We start from the raw sequence: 24,222 nt of genomic DNA on the forward strand, positions 1-24,222 counted from the left end.
TTCTGCTTGTATGCAGTTTTATATATGTTAGAATATACATAGCAAGTACCTCATGTCTTACTTAATATGTTGATATAATGTGGTATAGTGAGGCTTTTACTGCTTATAATAGCATTCGTGATTATTAATACAAGTTTAGAATAATGCTAGAAGCAGAACTGTAGAATGGGAAATTGACCTTAATATACCGATATACACTTAAACTGACACACCCACACTTCCAAGACTGACTGCTATGCTATGAAACAAAGAGTGGCAGGGTCAAACTAACTGAGGAGTGGCAATTTCTGAAATGTATTTCTTAAATTTGTTTGCTATCCATCTAGGGGTGGGCTGCTGGCGGTTCGGGAGAACCTCTAGCTAAGATTCTGTGCAGTTCGGAGAACCCTCAAATCCCATTCCTGGCTGGCCCCGCCCATCCTGCCCCTCCCCTCCCAGGAGTCCCCATGTGGCCCATTCTGGATGCAGGTAAGTACGCAGAGACTTGGGGAGAGTGAAAAACAGGCCTACTGGAAGTTTGGGAAGGCAGGAAAAAGGCCCGTTTCCGGCCTCCAGAGGGCCTCCGGAGACTGGGGAGGCTGCTTTTGCCCTCCTGGAGGCTCGAGAAAAGCCACCGGAGCCCAGGGAGGGCAAAACACCCCACCCCCCGGCCATGGTGCAAGAGGTCGACTAGGCCACGCTCACCATGGCCACACACCTCCAGCAACCGAGCAGAGAACCCCTTGCTAAAATTTTTGAAGCCCACGGCTGTTTTAGGTTTGGGAGATGTGTTATTTGCTTTATCTTCATTTCTATAATAAAATAGTAGTGGGCGAAGAAACGAAGAGAAACTATGTTCTTCAGTTCAGGGTGGTCTCATTCGAATTCAGATTTTCAGGTTTAGGATGTATTAGATTTAAACTTCCTGACCCAGTGTTAGTTTCTTTTTAATTGAGAAGAAAAAAAAAGAAAAGAATAGTCCTTGTGTAGTAAAACAGCATTCTGAGATGTATATACAACATTATGCATGTATGTATGCACGTGGGTATATAGGTATACAACATTAGAGGAGTGTATGTCTTTGTATTTGTGTGTGTGAGAGAGAGAGAGAGAGAGAGAAAGGGAAAGGAAGGAAGGAAGGGGAAGGGGAAGCGGGAGGGAGGGAGGGAGGGAGGAAGGAAGGAAGGAATTAGTACATGGTGGTCAGAACTGATAGGTAAACGTCAGTCATAGTCATCTACATACACAGATCTAGAAGCCGTTTAAGGTGACTTATTTATAAATTTTTCTTAAGTGGTTTGATTACAAAGCATCAGTCAGACCAAAGTGGTTTGATTACAAAGCATCAAAGCAAATGTCTACAAAAATTAACAAAATTTTATTTCCATCTTCACGCTATCACTTAGATGCTGGGTATGATGGTTGCAAGATCAAAGCGCAAACTATGTTTATAACCTCTTAAAACACCTGTGGCCAACTTTATTTGAAAAGCGAGTAGTACAGAGCAAAACCTTACTTATTTTTAAGAAAATGAAAGTGTGTACGTGTGTATGTGTGCAGTATGTTATATGGTTTGCACAACAGTATAAAACCACAGAATTTAGCTTTCTTTCATACATCTAATGAGAGTTTTAGAATAATACTTACAAACAGCTCTATATGCTATGGATATTTTAAAGCCTCGCCATTAATTTCTGACTTTTTTTTCTTGGTTTATTCTTTTAAACCTTTTTCCTTGCACACAAATATATATATATATATATATATATATATATATATATATATATATATATATATATATATATATATATATATATATATAAATTATATGTGTGTACATGCAAATGTCCATGCATTTATACGTCTCTGTGTGTATTTGCAAGCAATGAACGCATTTGGTGGTTTTTTCCTTCTTAAAATTAGCAAATAAGGCAAGGCAGATTTGGAAGATGTTTTGACTTTTAGACTACATTTTCCTAAATCACCAAGTAAACATATGACAAACAGGAATCACATCAATAGCAAAATCAAGGTTGTTTTCTTGTTTGTTTGTTTTTTTTTAAAAAAAACCTTGAAAGTTTAAAGTGAATAAAAAGTATCAAAAGATTCAACAATCCAACATGAAGTTCAGAAAATACTTCTTGGATTTTTTTTTTTTATATAAATACAAATATCCTCTATTTACAATATATATTTTTCTCTTTGCTTTATTAAGGTACATGTCTTTTAATTTACATAAAAATATTCCAGCAGAGTGAGTGGGCTGAGAAAGTACCAGAACATGTTTAGAGAATATGCTGCATTTGTTCCATTTTAGATTTTTTTTTTTCTCTAAAATCTCTAGTTGCAAACGACTGGTTGGCTCACCAGCAAAATGTCAGGAAATGAAAAAGATAAAACAGCCAAAATCGGTAATGTTCAGGAAAAAAAAATTCTGCATCAAGTAAAGAAAGTTATGTTTAAGACGCTCTGATAATGGTGTGAACGTTTTGGCTTTCAATTAGTAGGAAATGACTTATGTCATCTCTGAGTTTCACTGTATCATTTGTAAACGCCGTATATCGGAAAACATTTTGGCCATTCACATAAGTTATCATTTTGACTTTATGTATGAAACGTAAGGTAAATCTGACTGATAGGAACATCATTGTTTGCCTATTTATAAATTCTTACAAAGATCATTTCACAATGCTTCCTCTTTTAATAAAACTGTTAGTGATTGTCAGAAACATCTGTTAGCAATATGTCAAGGATACTAGTATGCCTAGATGACATCCTATTTCTACAAAACAACAGATCGTATCGGTCCCCTGTGAAATTAGTAAGAGTTTTTGAACTTTATGCCAGATATAAGTAAAGCCGTCAAACAACTCCACAACTTTGCTTAATAAGAAAGTACCTACTGAGGTGTAGGTTTTGAATTTAAGAGATTGAAAGGTCCTCAGACAAGGTTGACCTTCTTTCTTTAGCTGGAACGCTTACAAAGACATCTAGTTGTCTACTGTAAGTGTTTAACTTCTATAAGAAGGTTCTTCAGCTTGCCCTGTGTTCTTCGGAACAAGAGTGGGCAGTATTGTAAGTCATTTTTTTCTTCTTGGTCTAATAGGAAAATTAAGAATAGCATTTATCTAGAATCTCTCTACAAGGCAGTCCTACGTACTTGCCAATTTTCTCTATAGCCCATGCAGGAGCAATAGGTTTCAATAAGCAAAGAATATATAGATAGCTATCTATTATAGGTTTTTTTTTTTATGTGATTGATGTTCTATGAAGCATAGAAATGCTTCAGAAAATTAAAATGGAAAGTTCATGCATTTAATGTAGACGATTGATGTACACGGTAGAAGTTTTGAAAAAGGAAAAGAAAAAAAAATATTTAGGAATCTTAGATGTGGCATGATTATTTTTTGTTGCTGGTTTGCCTGAGTTTCAAATAACACTTAAAATGGTAATATCAGCCTTCCTTCGCCACCTCCCAAAGTGCATCAAAATTACTTCTGTAAACTTATTGGTGAGAATTGCTGTAAATGATAAAATAGTCCAAATACATAGGGGAGTGATATGCTTGTGAGTAGTATTCAGGGTTTTTTTTTTTTCCCCGCCATCTCTTTCTTCATTAGGATTTTACTAGCCCAAAGAGTGTGTAAAGTTTGTGTGACTAAACCAAAGAAAAATAATTTTGATTCCTTAACTCATTGATAGATTTAAACTCCAAAATATTAAACAAAGATAAAAGAAGTAGTCTGGAAAGATTTTTCTCCCCCTCCCAAGCTATAGATGTAAAGTTTATATATGTGCCCAATTTAAAAACCCCTTCTTTAGTTGAATTTGCAAATGGTGCAGGTCTAACTTTGGTTCAATCCTACGATCTTGCTTTTAAAGCAGCTATAAATATCTTTCTACCTCTGAGGCTGAAGACTTGTAATAAAGTTTTGATTGAAACTCAAAGAGCTGAATCCATCCTGCTTGAAACCCTGAAATAGGAATCGAGAAAAAAAATTGACGGGATGGCGATCCCCTGTATTTGCAAAAGACGGTGCCTTATCTTCTGTATCAGTTCATCTAAATTCATTAATATGCTGATTTTTTTTTCCTTTTATGTCCAAATAACAATTAAAACTGAATCGCTGACCTGATCTTTCGACGCCGTTAATTGAAACTGGAAAAAGAAAATATTAATCATTCCCATCGTTTGTGAGAGCTGCAAATAACTCCCTCATTCATATCTGCATCCTTGGTTGCCCTTAGTTGCCAAACTAAAGGAGGAAAAAAAGAAGGAAGAGGAGGAAATAGAGCCGTTTTATAACACTGCTTTAAGCTCTTGAAGTTTTTCTTCGTAAATATACACTAAGTTGTTTTTTTTTTCTTTTCTTCTTTCTTTTCTATACAGGAAGGTTCGTAAAAAATATTTCATTCTCCTGGTTTTAAGTTTTAATTTCTGCTTTTCGCGCTCCGTCTGCATCACGTTTTCCACACGAAGTGAACAAAATAGCAGTCCTTTGGCATGGGGATCTCTTGATCATACAGCTGCAATTGTTCCATTCTGACGGGAACGGGATCTTTCTATTGTTACTTTCCGGTTATCTGGAATATAAAAAAGGGAAAGAAAAAAGAACCGTGTTAAGGTTTTTAAAACGTGAGGTACTTGCAGTGTCAAGAGGTTTTTTTTCAAGGCAGGCCGAGATTTGGATCAAAGGAATATCTAAACAAATTATTAGGATATTAGATTGCAGAAAGGTTAGACCGTTGTGGCTTGGCGGAGTTAAAGAGGTATTGCAATCAGTACAAAAATTGCTTTCCTGATCGGGTGATAAAAGCATTGGAAAAAAACCCACCCAATTTTCCCCCCACTTGGATAGGGCAGGTAACAGTTAAGTGCTACTGTTTAAAATAGCTTCTCTATCCAGATGCTCTGCAGAAAGAAAAGAGTGGCAGTATTATTCTTTTTTTCCAAGTGGAGGAAATTCACCAACCCTCGCAAGAATGATTCTGACATTTAGAGTATTCCCTACACACATTGCCAACAGAAAAAAAAAAAGATAGGATCTTCAATTTAGAAGTAGTAAACAGTCCTATTCCTACACACCCTTCTGGCGAAGGGTATTAAACAAGATACGCAGCAAATTCAGGATGAAGTTTTTGTACCTGGCAATTATAACCATGCACGATCATTATGGAGGGAAGGCCCACCTTAGCTAAAAAAAAAACACAGCCCAGCATGAATTAAGTATAACTGCAATATAGGCAAGGTGAACGTTTATTCATATTTGATATCCGTGTGCTGCTCTCTCATTAAATTTGCTTAGTGGTTTGTTTGTCTGGAACATTCAAGCAATGAGTAACACTTTTACTTCAGCCCTCGGCTTCAGATCACACGGGAATGAACAATTTATCAATTTGGCAATAAATTTGGCAGCTTCTCTCTTGAGGTAATAAATTACTGGTAGACATTGAAAAGAGAGTTGAACATCTGTTGGGCAACAAATGGCTTCAGAAGTATTAGTTCCTTCATCCACCTCTTAATTAAGGTACCAGAACCAAGTATTCTGAGATGTCATCACCCTTTTCTCTTTACCGTTTTCAATTTTTTTGTGGTCTCAGAACATCTTACATTCACGATCAGTAGTGACAAAACACACAACTGAAGCGCCTTGAACATATTGCAAAATGGAGGCTAGGCTTAACAGACTTCTGTGAAGTCACTGGATGATGACTGATGCGTAAGGAATTTGTCAATTCAACTCCAATTTGAGTTCAATTTGCATAACATGCTTCAATGAATCCACCTTCATCAAAAGTTTGAAGGGTACAGTTAGTCCTTTTTAACACCACCACTTGGGACCCAAAACTCCATGGTTAAGTGATGTGTTCATAAGTTGAAAAAACACATGATTACCCTGCTCAAGAAACAGCATCCTAAGCAGCCAAGATTGCTGTCATTAAATGAGGAATTTGGGTCCTTCAGTGAGACTCTCACAGGATGGTGGCGTCCCCAATGACTTTTGCTTGTGGGAAGCAGGCAAGGAAAGTTGCCAATCATGACCATGTGAATATGGGATGTGACAATGAGTGTAAATCAGGGGTGAAATCCAGCAAGTTCTGACAGGTTCTGGAGAACCAGTAGTGGAAATTTTGAGTAGTTCGGAGAACTGGCAAATGCCACCTCTGGCTGGCCCCAGAGAGGGGTGGGAATGGAGATTTTGCAATATCCTTCCCCCGGAGTGGGGAGAGAATGGGGATTTTTCAGTATCTTTCCCCTGGAGTGGGATGGGAATGGAGATTTTGCAGTATCCTTCCCCTGCCACGCCTACCAAGCCACACCACGCCCACCAAACCACGCCCACAGAACCGGTAGTAAAAAAAAATTGGATTTCACCCCTGGTGTAAATATAAGATCCAGTGGTAGCTACATTCGTTCAGCACCATCAAAAGTTCTACCTTTGTAGCAGCCCATAATACAGAATATGTAACTAAGGGAAAATGCAAATATAACAGGTAAGTGGAAAGGATATAAACGGATGACAAGACAAGCTCTTTGCTTTCTGCCCAAATAGGATCCACTTTAAGGAAAGATAGACATTAGATCTATTTTTTTTTTAAAGATCAAAGGCCTGGGAAACTTTGCTCCCCATATTTTCTCCTTACCCTTCAAACCTGTGTAACAACATATTTAATCATTTTAAACAGTAAGACATTAATAGAGGGAAACCTTCCTTTGTGTGAATTCGATGATAGAAGTTTCTAAGTCAAGATTCTCAAGGGGCTTAAAAAACACATCTCTTCTAAATAAAATGCAGTCAAGGAAATCTCCAAGAAAATTCAGGAGTCCCAATCAAAAGCGGGGTTTATCCTACTGAACATGGGTTGATCACGTTTTCTTCCTGAATCAGATTCTTTCTCCTCTCAATGCCTGTCATTTACATTGTCAAAAGTTATTGTATTGCACCGGACTATGAGACACACCTACTTTTTTTGGTGAAGAAAACAAGAAAAAGAAATCTGCCTCTGCCTCCCAGCAATTTTGCCTCGTTGCAGCAAACAGCAAACAGCCTGCTTTACTTTCATTTTCGTTTTCAGCATAGCTTGATTAGCACACACACAAAAAAATCTGCTCCCAGCAATTTACCTCCTTGCAGCAAGCAGCAGAGGCCCGCGTAAAACAGCTGAGAGCAAAACATCTGAGAGTCGGAAGGCCAATCTAATCAACTTATGCTAATTAGGCTGTGCTGAAGCTGAAACAAGGTGTTTCTTCTTGCTGCTTGGAGGTAAACTGCTGGGAGGCAGAGGCCAAAGGGTGGGGGCCAGTGGGTAGGCAGGGCTACATTCGGTGTATAAGACGCACCCAAATTTTCACCCCGTTTTAGGGGAGAAAAAGGTGTGTCTTATACTCTGAAAAATATGATAACTGCTTTCAAGCAGGCATTTGGACTTCAAGTTGGGAAAAACATTATCTAGGCTGCTTTGGAGGAGAATATATACTATGACAAAGATAAGAAGAACTGTAAGCCTAGCTCTTGGGTGCTGACTGGGTGAGGTGTACCGAAACAGCTCTCTTACACATATGGTCAAATAAATATTTTAGGCAGAAAGAAATGGACCATAAATGTCGGGGGGGGGGGGAGGCTCTACGAAACAAGTGGCTGGTATACGTTTCACAAATCTGCAGTCTTATGCCTTCCTTCTCTCAATCATAAAATAACATTTTTGGGAATGGAGGGTGCAAGGAAAACAAATGTCTCCAGGGCACCAAAATTCTCTTGACATTTCTGCTGATTGTGCTTCCTCGAGGCTACGTATCCTGGGAGAACAGCAAACTCTCGCTGTCAGAACACAATGGAGAACACACTGCTTCAAACAGACTTACTTGGCACATCCAATTTTATCTGCTGGGACTCAAAATCTAATCAAAGTGGCTAAAAAGGAATTGGATACAAAAAACAAACAACAAAAAAACCTATAGAGTGACACGTGTCATGATCAAAACTCTCCACATCAAGCCACAACTTACATAGTTTGTTCCTTTGTGTGTGTGTGTGTGTGTGTGTGTGTGTGTGTGTGTATGTGTGAGTGAGTGTGTTGACAGCAACAGAGGACCCAGCTTTTGATAAGCTCTTGGACCAGAAATTGCTTTGCTACCCTGTTTCTCCGAAAATAAGACCCAACTGGAAAATAAGTCCTAGCATGATTTTTCAGGATGCTCGTAATATAAACTCTACCCCCCAAAATAAGCCCCAGTTAGCCAGATGGATGCATTTACTACCGTATTTCCCCCCCAAAAAAAGACCTAAACAGAAAATAAGCCCTAATGCGTCTTTTGGAGCAAAAATTAATATAAGACCCAGTCTTATTGTTGGGGAAACACGGTAGTTTCTTCTTCCTGGCCTCACTTCCAAAAGAAAGATTGTGTGGATAAAATGAGAAGGTTCTGTTGAACTTTCTTGAGCTTGTGTTCTTGTTATGGGGTTGTGAGAATACCGAAAGGAAAATGCACGATTGTGAGAAAAATGTGGAGGAGGAGGAGGAGGGTGGGAAGGGCTATGTGAGTGAGCTGGCAGTCAATGGTGGCTTAGGGAAAGTGACAGTTCCACAGTTCGAAACAAATCAAAGAGAGATCCAACCTAAAATTATGGACAAATTTCCCTGACAGTTAGGACAATTAACCAATGTAAGGCTTACCTCCAGAAGCTGTTGGTGCGCCATCACTGGAGGCTTTTAAGACAAGACTGGATGGCTACCTGTCTAAAGTGGTATAGGGTGCCCTGTTTGAGCAGGGGATTGGACTAGAAGACTTCCAAAGTCCCTTCCAACTATGATATTCTATCTTCTAACTTGGGTTATTGGTCCATGGATTTATTAGCAGAACTGCATAGTGGTATGGCAGCAGACACCTGCAGTTTGATAATCAAGTCCTTGCCGTGTGTGTGTGTGTGTGTGTGTGTGTGTGTGTGTGTGTGTGTGTGTATTTTCCCCTCTTCCATTCAATTGTGTCTGATTCTTGAAGAGTGCCTGGACAAGTCCCTGCAGTTTTCTTGGCCTGGTTTTTCAGAAGTGGTTTGCCATTGCCTGTTTCCTAGGGCTGAGAGAAAGGACTGGCCCAAGCTCACCCTGCTGGCTTTGTGAGACTAAGACAGGAGTAGAACGCACAGTTTCCCGGTGGCTAGTTGACACCTTAACCATTACACCAAACTGGCTCTTCGCCAAATATAGTCATTCACACATTTGAATAAGATGCACACAATTAAACATTGGAATTCATTATCACAAGATGCTGGCAGCTACCAAGGTGGCTGGATGAAAAAAGGTTGGAGCAGTTTATGATAATGGAACAGAATATCAGAAAAACGAGTTGGAGGTCTTCTACTCCAACTTCCTGCTCAAGCATACCCATACCATTTCAGACAAATGTTTGTCCAATCTCTTCTTAAAATCCTCTAGTGATGGAGCACCCACAGCTTCTGAAGATAAGCAGCTCCACTGGTTAAATTGTCCTCACGGTTAGGAGGACCTTAGTTCCAGATTGCTTCCTATTCTCATTGAAATTCCTGAGGATCAATGGCTATGGTCTTGGATAGCATTGAGCCGTGGTGGCGCAGCGGTTAGAGTGCAGTACTGCAAGCTACTTCTGCTGACTGCTGGCTGCTTGCAATTTGGCAGTTCGAAGCTCAAGGTTGACCCAACCTTCCATCCTTCCGAGATCAGTAAAATGAGGACTCATATTGTTGGGGGCAATACGTTGTAAACCGCTTAGAGAGGGCTGTAAAGCACTGTAAAGCGATATATAATCTAAGTGCTATTGCTATTGCGAAAATGGATGCTGCCGCTGAGCATCCTTGTGAATTTAGTTGATCCCTGGGAGAACACATTGCTGGACCAGATGGGTAAGGAGTCTGATCCAGCAGGACACTGCTTTAGTTCTTATGTTTTCAATCTATGTTCCACCTGTAGCATGTCTTATGTGTGACCTTAGCATGATTTACGATTGACCTTATTATCTTTTCCCATGCTTCCGCCTGTAATTCTCTAACTCATGTTTGAGATGATTCAGCTAGATATCTTGCAGTTTTTAACAAGATAATTCACCAGCTATCTTAAAAATATATTAAGGATGGGCATGTTGAGAAGTGTTAAGAAGTAGTCATTTAGTCATTTTTCTGCCTTTAATAATTTTAGCTGAAACTTCCAGGGGCACAGACAGATGGGCCCAGTAAATCTGCCACTTTTGTAATTAGGAATAAATTTAAAGTATCTCTGTCTGCTGGTCCCTCCTTGCAATATAATAGAAGCTTAAAAAAAAAAAAACCCAGTAAAAGAAAAAAAGGATTCTATGCAGAAAATGAAATGAAGATCTTCTTTCTAGTTGTAAAGCTCACTTAGAGCTCATTTTGATTCTGTAATAAAAGGTGCCAATGTCAAAATGCAATGATATCTTTTAGAGTACAATGGAGCTGGAAGGGACCTTGGAGGTCTTCTAGTCCAACCCTCTGCTGAATGGTATAGAGGAGACTCTATACCATTTCAGACAAGCGATTGTCCAATCTCTTCTTAAAACCCTCCAGTGATGAAGGACCCACAACCTTCTGGTGTTTTGAAAAATAAGTTAACCCCTCCCTCTTCTTTGTGGCAGCCCCTCTAATACTGCTATCATGTATGTCCTAGCCTTTCTTTTCTCTAGACTTTGTTGTTGTTAGTCGCAAAGTCGTGTCTGACCCATCGCGACTCCATAGACAACGTTCCTCCAGGCCTTCCTGTCCTCTACCATCCCCCGGAGTCCATTTAGGCTCACGCCGACTGCTTCAGTGACTCCATCCAGCCACCTTGTTCTCTGTCGTCCCTTTCTTCTTTTGCCCTCAATAGTTCTCAGCATTCAGCTCTTCTCCAGTGAGTCCTTCCTTCTCATTAGGTGGCCAAAGTATTTGAGTTTCACCTTCAGGATCTGGCTTTCTAAAGAGCAGTCAGGGTTGATCTCCTCTAGGACTGACCGGTTTGATCGCCTTGCGGTCCAAGGGACTCGCAGGAGTCTTCTCCAGCACCATAGTTCAAAGGCCTCAATTCTTTGGCGCTCAGCCTTCCTTATGGTCCAACTTTCACAGCCATCCATTGCAACTGGGAAAACCGTAGCCTTGACTATACGCACTTTTGTTGGCAGGGTCTAGAATTCTCTAGACTAGCCAAACCCAAATCCTGCAACCGTTCTTCTGATGTTTTAGTCTCCAGGCCTTTAATCGTCTTAGTTGCTCTTCTTTGCGCTTTTTCCAAAGTCTCAACATCCAATGGGGTGACCAAAACTGGATGCAGTATTCCAGGTGTGGTCTTACTAAGACTTTATAAAGGGGTACTAACACTTCACGTGATTTTGATTCTATGCCTCTGTTTCTACAAGCAAAGATTGTATTCGCTTTTTTGGTTGCTGCTGCCCATTGCGGGCTCTTGTTTAAGTGATCGTCTGCTAGGACGCCAACGTTCCTCTCACAGTTACTGATTTTGAGCTACGTTTTTCACTTAATCTGTACTAATCTGGGATAGAATCAAGATCACGTGAAGTGTTAATGCCACTTTATAATGCCTTGGTAGAGGTCACAGTTGGAATACTGCATTCAGTTTTGGTCGCCACGATGTAAAAAAGATGTGGAGACTCTATAAAGCGTGCAGAGAAGAGCAACAAAGATGATTAGGGGATTGGAGGCTAAAACAGATGAAGAATGGTTGCAGGAATTGGGTATGTCTAGTTTAATGAAGAGAAGGACTAGGGGAGACATGATAGCAATGTTCCAATATCTCAGGGGCTGCCACAAAGAAGAGGGAGTCAAGCTATTCTCCAAAGCACCTGAGGGCAGGACAAGAAGCAATGGGTGGAAACTAATGAAGGAGAGAAGCAACCTAGAACTATGGAGAAATTTCCTGACAGTTAGAACAATTAATCAGTGGAACAACTTGCCTCCAGAAGTTGTGGATGCTCCAACACTGGAAGTTTTTAAGAAGATGTTGGATAACCATTTGTCTGAAGTGGTGTAGGGTTTCCTGCCTAAGGGGGGGTTGGACTAGAAGACCTCCAAGGTCCCTTCCAACTCTGCTATTCTATTCTATTCTATTCTATTCTATTCTATTCTATTCTATTCTATTCTATTCTATTCTATTCTATTCTATTCTATTCTATTCTATTCCACATCCAATGTGCAATGTAAATGTTTCCATTCATTTCTAAGTTTTGTCAAGCATGACTGTTGTTCTTGCCACAGCGAAATACAACTGGGCTACAGTAACTTAACGGAAACCTGAAAGGAAAGCTGTATTTAGCTTGTAAATCCTAGTTGGAAAAAGTACCCTTGTTTTTTTTGCAGATATTCATGGCTGGAATTTTTCAGCCTGTAAAATAACAGGAATCCCAACGTATCATTTTTTTTCCTTGAAAGAGGCAGACGCTTTATCGCACTCCATAAATCTTAAATGCGGATGGCATTTCTCAAAAAGATGTAACAGCATTTTAATTTCCCATATCTATCAGTGAACCGGAGAGTCCCGCAGCTCAAAAAGGTCATCCTCAACTTATAACAGTTCACTTTGTTCAAAGTTACAAGAGCACTGAAAAAAGTGACTTAAAACCAGTTTCTCACAGTTACGACCGTCGTAGCAACCCCCCCCCCATGGTCATGTGATCAAAATCACTTGGCCACTGACTCATATTTATGACGGTTGCAATGTTCCCTTTTGCGACCTTCTGACAAGCAAAGTCGACGAGGAAGCCAGATTCACTTAACAATAGTTTTGACTAATTTAACGACGATAGTGATTCACTTAACTATGGCGAGAAAGGTTGTAAAATGGGGCAAACTCATTTAACAGATGTTTCACTAAGCAACAGAAGTTTTGGGCTCAATTGTGATCGCAAGTGAAGGACTATCTGTATTTCAAAACTAGATATATATTTTTTTGCAGGTTTTTTTAAAAAATGGATTTGGGGGGCTTTTTATACTTGAAAAGTTACACACCAGAGACATAAACGGGTTGTTAGCATCACCTGAAAGAAAAAGAGAAAGAGAAAGGGAGAGGGGAGGAGAGGAGAGGAGAGGAGAGGAGAGGAAGGGAAAGGAAAGGAAAGGAGGGAGGGAGGAAGAAAGAAAGAAAAAAAAAAGAGAAAGGAAGAAAGGAAGAAAGGAAGAAAAGAAAAAGAAGAACTCTCAAAAGAAAGAGAAAGGGAGAGGGAAGGAGAGGAAGGGAAAGGAAAGGAAAGGAGGGAGGAAGAAAGAAAGAGTAGAAAGAGAAAGGAAGGAAGAAAAGAAAAGAGAAAAAAGAAAGAAAGAGAAAGGAAGGAAGGAAGGAAAATTCTCAAGAGAAAGGGAGAGGGGAGAGGGGAGGAGAGGAAGGGAAGGGAAAGGAAAGGAAAGGAGGGAGGGAAGAAGAAAGAAAGAAAAAAGAAAAAGAGAAAGGAAGGAAGGAAGAAAGAAAAGAAAAAGAAAAACTCGAAAGAGAAAGGGAGAGGGGAGGCGAGGCGAGGAAGGGAAAGGAAAGGAGGGAGGGAGGAAGAAAGAAAGAAAAAAGAAAGAAAGTAGAAGGAAGGTAGGAAGAAAAGAAAAAGAAGAACTCTCAAGAGAAAGAGAGAGGGGAGAGGGAAGGAGAGGAAGGGAAAGGAAAGGAAAGGAGGGAGGAAGAAAGAAAGAAAGAAAGAGAAAGGAAGAAAGAAAAGAAAAGAGAAAAGAAAACGAAAAACTCTCAAATTTTAAAAGCTGTGTTAGGCAACTTGGGAGAAAATATAAAGATAACTAAGAGGGGGAAAAAAATCTGCTCCTTTCTCCCAGAAGTGGGAATTATTTGCAACAAGGCAAATACAAACAGAACCTTGGCATAAATTGAACGTAGGGCGCCCTGAGAAAACCAGCTATCTGTACTTTGCAAGGCGGAAAAAGAAAAGGAAGGTACCGAAAGCGTGAAATTGATCGAAAAGCCAAAACAAGTAAGGATGGCATCTAATTGAATGACCTGCACAAACTCCCCAGAAATTAATAAGAGCTGCAAATAAACTTCGCCTCCCTTGATGAAAAGGGAGAGAGGGAAGGAGAACGGATCAAGAATGTCCGTTTGCTCATTTCTATTTTATGAAGGAGGAGGAAAAACGGAATATTGTACAAAGTCAGGTGAGACAAAACGGGAAAAACGCAATGTGAGCTGACTCGAATAGGCGAAGTGGCTTGTCGTCTTGCATTTCCTAAAGAATACAGAAATTCAGTGTCTGGGGAATATTACTTTTATTTCGTCTGAACCTGGAGAGGAGGAATAAGTTCAAAGACTGCCATAATAGAACAATATCAAATTGTTAAATAAAAGCCAATCAAGTTAAGTAAACCATAAAGAGAGAGAGAGAGAGAGAGAGAAAAGAAACGAAGGCCTCTTCAAGCAATAACTTTAAAAGCTTTGCAAAACCTCCTCCTTGGGGATTATCCATAGTCGAAACAGCAGAAAGCAAGAATGTTTATAAAGGCATTCGCATCGTGAAGCTGTAAAAGTGTATGTATCAAATATTTATTTGTTCAATCTCGGTTCATTGAAATGCCCTAATGAGCTATCTCTGTGTTTTGTTTTTGAAGAAGTTTTTTATTTTTTTCCCCACCATAAACATATCTTAAATGTACAGTTTCTTATCTAACATGCATATTTTCTTTTAACTTTCATACTAATACAATCTTCATCCTATACAATTTAAACATATTCAGGGTTGCTCTTCTACCATTTCATCTCCCTTGTTTTACAACAATCCTTCTTCTCCCTCTCTTCTCTTTCCTTTCCCTCCCTTTCATCTACTCTTCTACTTTCTTATCTCTATTTTTTTAAAAAAATGATTTGATACAATTTCAGTATGATCAGGCACAGGTGCTATTCAGCAGGTTCTGGAGAACTGGTAGCGGAAATGTTGAATAGTTCGGAAAACTGGCAAATACCACCTCTGGCTGGCCCCAGAGTGGGGTGGGAATGGGGATTTTGCAGTATCCTTCCCCCTGAAGTGGGGAGGGAATGGAGATTTTGCAGTATCCTTCCCCTGGAGTGTGGAGGGAATGGAGATTTCGCAGTATCCTTCCACTGGAGTGGGGAGGGAATGGGGATTTTGCAGTATCTTTCCCCCTGGAGTGTGGAGGGAATGGGGATTTTGCAGTATCCTTCCCTTGGAGTGGGGAGGGAATGGAGATTTTGCAGTATCCTTCCCCTGGAGTGTGGAGGGAATGGGGATTTTGCAGTATCCTTCCCCCTGGAGTGTGGAGGGAATGGGGATTTTGCAGTATCCTTCCCTTGGAGTGGGGAGGGAATGGAGATTTTGCAGTATCTTTCCCCCTGGAGTGTGGAGGGAATGGGGATTTTGCAGTATCCTTCCCTTGGAGTGGGGAGGGAATGGAGATTTTGCAGTATCCTTCCCCCTGGAGTGGGGTGGGAATGGTTGATAGCAATTGTTTTTTCTGCAGCTCTAATTATCCTCCGAAGTCTGTGTTTGTCTTGTTGGGTTGCAGAACCAAACCAGAGAGTTATAGAGGTGCAGATGACAGACTCGATAATTCCTCTGTAGATGTACAAATGCTTGTTCCACATTAAACTAGCTTAGCACCCAGAGATTCGGTCTGCTTTCTGGATGTCATCTGTAGCCAACTGCCCACAGGCACTGTTTCTGACTGTTGTTCATCTATTTAGCCTTGGAGGCAAAAGAACAAAGATGATGGAGGTAAATGCAAGAAAACTGAGCCAAACGGCCTTTATTTATTAAACTTCTCAAAGTTTGATTCAATGACATTCCAAATCGCTCTAAGGAAAGGCAGTTTTGTACTTTCCCGATTAATCTTTCGGTTGCTGCATAGTTTATGCAGCATTTTTTTTTTTAGTTTACAATACATATTATAAAATTAAATATCGCTCCGGGCAAGAATTGCCTCCTGTCATCATGCAATCAAGCCTTGGATGTCAGATCATTATTTCCAAAGGTCTCCATCTGTCCAAAGTGACACACAAACCCCGTGGACATTTAAAGCCACCTTCCTTTATTCTCCAGCGGGCTTCTCCTTAAGAGTCAAGTCAAAAACCTTCGCTGTCTCAGGAAGTCCCTGCCAAGCAAATGCTACATTTGAGGTCATTTTAAAGAAAGCAGTGCATTATTAAAAAAAAAAAAAAAAGAATAGCTACTCTGTCAAAAAGGGATTACTTTGCTCTCTTTGCAACGGAGAGATTTCCTATGTAAATTGTCAGCTGCTGAGGCTCGTAGTGAAATTGCTTTCGAGAGACAGGTTGAGGTTAGCAATGAAAAGAAAAGTTGGGATGGAATAAATTAGTGAGGGCAAAAATTGGACAAGGGGTTCGGGGTTAGTATCCAAAGAGAACGCTGAATCCTGAAAGGACTTGAGAAAAAACTAGTCAGCTTTTAACAGAAGAACTGAGTTGGAAGGGATCTTGTAGGTCTTCTAACAGAATAACAGAGTTGGAAGGGACCTTGTAGGTCTTTGAGCAGAACAACAAAGTTGGAAGGGATCTTGTAGGTCTTCTAACAGAATAACAGAGTTGGAAGGGATCTTGTAGGTCTTCTAGCAGAACAACAGAGTTGGAAGGGATCTTGTAGGTCTTCTAACAGAACAACAGAGTTGGAAGGGATCTTGTAGGTCTTCTAACAGAACAACAGAGTTGGAAGGGATCTTATAGGTCTTCTAACAGAACAACAGAGTTGGAAGGGATCTTGTAGGTCTTCTAACAGAACAACAGAGTTGGAAGGGATCTTGTAGGTCTTCTAACAGAACAACAGAGTTGGAAGGGACCTTGTAGGTCTTCTAACAGAACAACAGAGTTGGAAGGGACCTTTTAGGTCTTCTAACAGAACAACAGTTGGAAGGGATCTTGTAGGTCTTCTAACAGAACAACAGAGTTGGAAGGGACCTTGTAGGTCTTCTAACAGAATAACAGAGTTGGAAGGGACCTTGTAGGGCTTCTAACAGAATAACAGAGTTGGAAGGGATCTTGTAGGTCTTCTAACAGAATAACAGAGTTGGAAGGGACCTTGTAGGTCTTCTAACAGAATAACAGAGTTGGAAGGGACCTTGTAGGGCTTCTAGTCCAACCTCTTGCACAAGCAGGAGATCCTATACCTGTGGTGGTGAACCTATGGCACGCGTGCCAGAGATTTCACACGGAGCCCTCTATGTGGGCAGGTGCGCCATCACCAGCTACTCTTCTTGTTTCCAGCATGCTAAGTGGTCTTTGCGGGCGCCGGAAAATGGCCCCCAAAACAGGCATGCACACACCGGGCAGCTGGTCTTTGGGTTTCCAGCCCTCTGCATGCATATTCCGGTTTTGTTCTACCCCAACTATGGACCCCAAAGAACACACAAAGTTTGTACAAAACTTAATTTACTAAAATAACTCAGTCTTTTTCAAAACAAAGGCTGTTAATAAACTTTCTTAACAGCCTACAAGAAACCAAAGATAAAGTAATCACAATCTTATGAAGGTTGGCAGAAAGCCCAGAAGCAATTTTGCAGAGAATCCAGATGAGGAGTGAACTAAAGTTGTTCCCTGCAAATTCCTTCAGTTGGCGTTCCTCCTTAAATAGGCTAAGGGAGTGGCCAATTAGCCCCAAGCCTTACTCTCGAGAAGACCTCCTGCTGAGGAGCCACTCCTTCCTTTTGGCCGCTCTGTGCGCCCGTGCATTGAGAAGAGGCTCCTCCCCTTTGTCCTCTTCACTTAAAGGAGCTTCTGGAAGTTCTGAAGGCCCTGGCTGAATCCCTGCCTCTGGCACCACATCTTCTCCAGCCTCCTCATTGTCCGACTCGAGTGTCAGCTGCACAGGCTGCTGACGTAACACCACACCAGCCTCCTCGCTGTCAAAGTCAGCTACAATCCGCCCAGGCCTCTGACGGGCCACAACAGGTTTGGGCACTCAGTGCTGAAAAGGTTCACTGCCCTATCTCATTCTAGACAAGTGGCTGTCTAGTCTCTTCTTAAAAGCCTCCAGCAATGAAGCTCCCACAATTTCTAAAGGCAAGCCATTCCATGGGTTAATTAATAATAATAATAATAATAATTTTATTTCTATACCGCCCTTCTCCCGAAGGACTCAGGGCGGTGTACAGCCTATTTAAAAACACAAACAAAACAATAATATAAAATTTAAAATAATTAAATAAATGGCTCAAATTTAAAACCCCAATAAATTTAAATACCCCAATTTAAAACTATTGTATTGATAGTCCGGCCTGGCGGAACAACAGGGTCTTCAATGCGCAGCGAAACACCCGGAGGTCAGATATCTTACGAATTTCCGGGGGCAGTTCATTCCACAGGGCTGGGGCTCCCACAGAGAAGGCCCTCCCCCTGGGCGTCGCCAGCCGACATAACTTGGCTGACGGCACCCTGAGGAGACCCTCTCTGTGGGAACGAATTGCTCTCCCTGTTAGGAAATTTCTCCTTAGTTCTAGGTTGCTTCTCTCCTTGATTAATTTCTATCCATTGTTTCTGGTCTTGCCTTCTGGTGCTTTGGAAAATAGGTTGAGCCCACCTTCTCTGTGGCAGCCCCTCAAATATTGCAACGCTGTTACCGTGTCACCCCTAATGACCCTTCTTTTCAGGAAACTAGACAAACCGAATTCCTGCAACCATTCTTCATATGTTTTAGCCTACGGTCCCCTAATCATCTTAGTTGCCCTTTTCATTTTAGGAGAAAGGCTAACTAAGCAGGTGTCATCTGCACCTCTATAACTGTCTGGTTTGGTTCTGCAACCCAACAAGACACAGACTTCAGAGGATAATTAGAACTGCAGAAAAAACAATTGCTATCAACCTGCCTTCCATTGAGGATCTGTATATTGCACGAGTCAAAAAGAGGGCTGTGAAAATATTTACAGACCCCTCGCATCCTGGACATAAATTGTTTCAACTCCTAACCTCAAAACGACACTATAGAGCACTGCACACCAGAACAACAAGACACAAGAACAGTTTTTTCCTGACCTCTGCTAAACAAATAATTCCCTCAACACTGTCAAACTATTCAGTAAGTCTGCATTACTATTACTATTAATCTTCTCATTGTTCCTATCACCCATCTCCTCCCACTTATGACTGCATAAGTCATAACTGTTAACTTTGTTGCTTCTATTCTTACGATTTATATTGATTGTTTCCTAGTATGATTCGATTACTTATTTGTACGCTATGACTAGCCTTAAGTGTTGTACCTTATGATTCTTGACGAATGTATCTTGTCTTTTTATGTACACTGAGAGCGTATGCACCAAAGACAAATTCCTTGTGTGTCCAATCACACTTGGTCAATAAAGAGGAAGGAAGGAAGGAAGGAAGGAAGGAAGGAAGGAAGGAAGGAAGGAAGGAAGGAAGGAAGGAAGGAAGGAAGGAAAGAAGGCGAAAGAAAGAAAGAAAGAAAGAAAGAAAGAAAGAAAGAAAGAAAGAAAGAAAGAAAGAAAGAAAGAAAGAAAGAAAGCTTCGATGGATTTGAAATAAAGCAAGCACTGAATTTAGGAAAGGGACTAAATTGTAATAAATCTAAGTTTCAAGTAAGTGTAAGGCAGGAAGGACTATAGCAAAAACTCTTTCAGGGTGTGCCTATCAGGAGAGACTGCAGAACAGTTTAATTATTTCTATCACTTTTAGTTTTATACCCAGCACTGAATCCAAGCATAATGAAGTGATGATTTGGTCTGTACACCTCACAGAAGGCTGTCATGGACCAGTCTGAGCCAAAGCTGAGATGTGTGCAATAAGAGAACTGATTACCCCAAATTGCTAATGGAAACAGTAGGTCATTTAACCATCTTTATGGTCAATCTCTGAATATCAGCTTCCAGATTAAGGCTATTTCTTTGGTGCAAATAATGAGATGAACATTTCCCCTCCTTCCTTCACGAGATGTCTTTTTTTCACACTTGTCTTTTTTGCCTTCTTCCATCTTTAATTATGTAACGTAGCCTCCTTTTGAACTGACTTACTTGTTCGGAGGAAATGATAGGAATTTTATGTCCTTCTCCCGAAGACAAAGACGTTGTCATATGAAAATAAGAGTTTTTCAGAGCGATTCTCCCTAATTTGCAAACTTTTTCCACAGCTTTCTACCTGCTTTGTTATAAATGGGGACACAGGGCTGTGCTGAGAATTTAAGAATTCTCAGTTTGTAGAAAAAGCACCAAGTTTAAGTTTTGACCAATGTACTAAAAACTCACATTTCAAAACAACCAGGGAGAGAAACTCCATAATTGTATGGCAGAGAGTTAAACAGTTGCTTTCTTGAACCTGCTAAGAATTTATGGCTTCAGCAAAGCTAATGGACCTATCGTAGCATGTACTGCCTTGCTACTATCCTCAAGGTCCCTTTTCTTAATTCAAGCTCTACCTGTTGTGGCCCGCCAGCGGCCAGCAGAGCTGGCAGCAGATTCGGACAGTGAGGAGGTTGGGGAGGAACGTGGGCCAGTCCTGGAGTCTGGGGAAGGACGAGGGCTCTGAGTCGGAGGCAGAGAGGGAGCCAAGGTCATCTGGTAGTTCTTTGCTGCCTCCGGAGTCTGACATCAGCGAGGCAGAAGAACAGTGTTAGCCTGTTCCCAGTGTGTGCGTGTGCAGAGCTGCCAGAAGACAGGAACAATTAAGAAAACAGGTTTGACTTGGGAGTAAGGCTTGGAGAGGATTGACCCCTCCCATAAGACATAAAAGAGAAGAGAACGGGACGTGAGCTTTTGCAGGAAGCAATTAGTTCATCTGGTCAGTAAAAGCTCTGGAAAAGCTCTGTTTGACTCTGTGCTAAGTTTGGTCTTGCCCCGCGTGTGGCAATTAGTTCTCTGGCAGCATTCCAAGGGAGATAAGGTGGGTGTTTATAAACATTCCTCTGAAAGACTGTTTGAGAAGCCTTTCGGACTGGGAAGGACAATAATTCAAAGCCATATGAATAAAAGAGGTTTGGCAGGACTAAGTTTGTGCTGTATACTTTCTAAGGAAGCCTAGGTCAGAACACTACCTTAAGTACATTGTTGGTTGAGGTTGGTCAACTGGATCCATCTCAAGGCATAAATTCTTTGGCAAGTCTTAAAACTATCTGTGGGTGAACTTAGATAAAAAAAATAATAATATTCCAAGACAAGAAATCCCATTCCTTAAGTCTAGGAACCAGTTTTCTTATTATCTCCTCTGAACTTACAGATCGATACAAACAGTAGCCCCAGTTGTATCTTGCTGATTTATTAAATTCCTAACAGACTCTGAAAGAGATTTTTAATGCATCTGCCTTCCAATACCCAGAACAGTGGAATCCTTTCTTTTGGCTAATTAAACTTTTAAAACCCAACTGTTTTTAAAAGTGATATAGTTTGAATAAGGCCTCCTAAAAATGCACAGTAAAATAAATCTGAGAGTGACCTTTCAGAATTGACTTAAGATGACATTTATTGGGATTACTTTTCTTTGTAATGAGAACGCGAAGAAAGATCAAGTGACACTACCTCCCAGCACGGAGTCTAGGTGATAATCTATGGGGTGCTGTATTCTATAAGGTCAAAGTTAGGGAAGTTGCTGGCTTGGTACGTTGAAACGATTCAGAGATTATATGCCTGGATCTATAGACTTGTTGGAAAAGTTATGTACGGTTAATGAACTTTTCATTTCGTGCTTTTGTCTCAACCCATTAGAATTGAGGGGCCTGCAAATGCAAATAAATTCATGTATCATGCCTTGGCTCAGATGTTGAGTTCATTATTATCAATCACCGTAAACATTTATTTGTTTGGCTAATTTTTCCCCCCTTCAGGCTTTCTAACCAATGTGTCATTAAGGCATATCACTCCTTACAAATCAACCACAAAGCCAATGGAAAGCAAAAAGACTACATCAGGGCTTCACAGAAAAACCAACCAACCAACCAATCAATTTTCAAAATATCCAAAGTGTTCCACGGTCTGGGCAGCAAAATAGAGAAGGGAATTTTTCCTCCACAATCACTCTATATGGCAGAGAAAAAAAGAAGAGGAGGAGGAGGAGGAAGAGAAGGAAGAGAAGAAGAAGGAGAAGGAGGAGGAGGAGGAGGAGGAGGAGGAGGAGGAGGAGGAGGAGGAGAAGAAGAAGAAGAAGAAGAAGAAGAAGAAGAAGAAGAAGAAGAAGAAGAAGAAGAAGAAGAAGAAGAAGAAGAAGAAGAAGAAGAAGAAGAAGAAGAAGAAGAAGGGTCTTCATGGATAAGAATATGTTAGCAGTATGTGTTATTAATAAACATTAAGTTTGATACTTTATTTCAGGTAAGTAAGTCTTAAAAGTATGTGTTATTAATAAACACTAGATTTTATACTTTATTATGAATTGCTTTGAGTGTGGTTTACACAGAAAATATACAAACTAAGTGACAACGAAACCATAAATAGCACTGCACAGATACTTTATACTAAATAATCTGTTTTTTTTATAGACAACTTGTCTCTTGGAAACTAAGATCTTATCCAACTTTGTTTTGTATCAAGAACAAAGGGGAAAAAAACTTTGGATTTTCTTTAAAAAAAAAAAAAGCTCCTTAATATTTGAAAAATCAATTCGGAAATGCCATTACTTGGGACATCTTTTAAGTGGTTGAGAGCTCTTCCATTTCCATAACTGGAGCCCAAATTAGAATTATTCCAAAACACTACCATATGCTTGCCTCAAGGGTTACAAGACAAATCAATCTTTTCCTTCCTTCCCTCCAAAGTAATTGGACTTTTAAATCATCCAGGAAAATTGGCCTCTTCGACAATACAAGCTGAGCCATACGTGGGTTTTTCTCTGTTGGGATGCAGTGAGAATAACGTGGAGTTAGAATTCAATCATGTCATCGGTATTATTTCTATTTCAACAGCACAAAAAGCATTATGTTTTATAGTCTCGTTATGACATAACATTTTCTCTGTAGGAACAGGGTTGATGGCTGGGCTAGGTGCTTGTACCTGTATCTGAAGTCAGAGTAAAAACATTCTGCTATATCCACGTCAAGCAGTATGAGAGATTAGCAACAGCACTTAAGACTTATATACCGCTTCACAGTGCTTTTACAGCCCTCTCTAAGTGGTTTATAGAGTCAGCATCTTGCCCCCAAACAATCTGGGTCCTCATTTTACCAACCTCAGAAAGATGGAAGGCTGAGTCAACCTTGAAGTGGTATGGATGGATAGATAGATTGATGGATAAGAAAGGGAAGGGAAGGGAAGGGAAGGGAAGGGAAGGGAAGGGAGGGAGGGAGGGAGGGAGGGAGGGAGGGAGGAAGGAAGGAAGGAAGGAAGGAAGGAAGGAAGGAAGGAAGGAAGGAAGGAAGGAAGGAAAATAGCCATAGCACTTATGTCAGAATATTCATGACTGGAAAGACATGGTAACAAGGTCAGCCAATTGGGAGCTGAGACAGACTGGAGCCAGGGCGTGTCTTAGACTGCAGCTTCTGATTCTGTGCAGAGAATTGAAACTGAAACTATTCAGTATGTGTGTGTGTGTGTTACGGTCTCTCTGCTGTACTCTGTGTGTGAACATGTCTGCTGATCTGAGCTGAAGAATCAACTATTGGTATCGTAAATACTTTATGTGTTATTATGAATCTAAAGAAGTTAATGATTCAGTTATCTGTGTGTGCTTCTGGATTTGATTTTTGCAAGAAACTCTGACAACTTAGACCTATATACCACTTCACAGTGCTTTTACAGCTCTCTCTAAGCGGGTTACAGAGTCAGCATATTGCCCCCAAACAATCTGGGTCCTCATTTTACCCACCTCGGAAGGATGGAAGGCTAAGTCAACCTTGAGCCGGTGAGATTCGATCTGCTGAACTGCAGCTAGCAGTCAGCTGAAGTAGCCAGTACTGCACTCTAACCACTGCGCCACCTCGGCTCTAGATTCAAACATTGACTGACATTTTATGAACATCTTCATTGGCATCTGCTTTAAAATCACTTTTTATGAGATGAAAACTGCTTGGGACAAAGTTAAGTCAACCGACTCTTCTTTCCATATTTACTTATCTAAACTCTACCATCATTTTCAGAGGTCATTCTGGGATCTAGGATGAGCCACAGTGGCACAGTGGTTAGAGTGCAGTGCTGCAGGCTACTTCTGCTGATCACCGACTGGCACCAGTTTGGCAGATCGAATCTCGCCAGGCTCAAGGTTGACTCAGCCTTCCATCCTTTTGAGGTTTGTAAAATGAGGGCCCAGATGGTTGGGGGCAATAAGCTGACTCTGTAAACCGCTTAGAGAGGGTTGTAAAGCACTGTGAAGCGGTAT

The 24,222-nt window shown here is 40.6% G+C and overlaps 1 protein-coding gene across 5 annotated transcripts in view; it reads right to left on the reverse strand.

Annotated features, from left to right (window-relative positions):
- Positions 1–2,136: 2,136 nt before the first annotated feature.
- The window catches only part of DIAPH2 (diaphanous related formin 2), a 352,831-nt gene continuing 330,745 nt past the window's right edge, over positions 2,137–24,222 (reverse strand). For 3 of the 5 annotated variants that reach the window (XM_070952071.1, XM_070952069.1, XM_070952068.1), the window contains one exon: positions 22,498–22,740. In XM_070952071.1, the coding sequence (XP_070808172.1) occupies positions 22,683–22,740 (58 nt within the window). In that variant the 3' untranslated portion in view covers positions 22,498–22,682. Of the gene's footprint in view, positions 4,564–22,497; positions 22,741–24,222 lie in introns of those variants that run through there. The other 2 variants (XM_070952070.1, XM_070952072.1) reach the window with 2 other exon arrangements.

The sequence above is a fragment of the Pituophis catenifer genome, unplaced genomic scaffold, assembly GCF_029215685.1.
Source record: "Pituophis catenifer annectens isolate HBS135680 unplaced genomic scaffold, rPitCat1.0.hap2 SCAF_11, whole genome shotgun sequence".
Lineage (NCBI taxonomy): Eukaryota > Metazoa > Chordata > Lepidosauria > Squamata > Colubridae > Pituophis > Pituophis catenifer.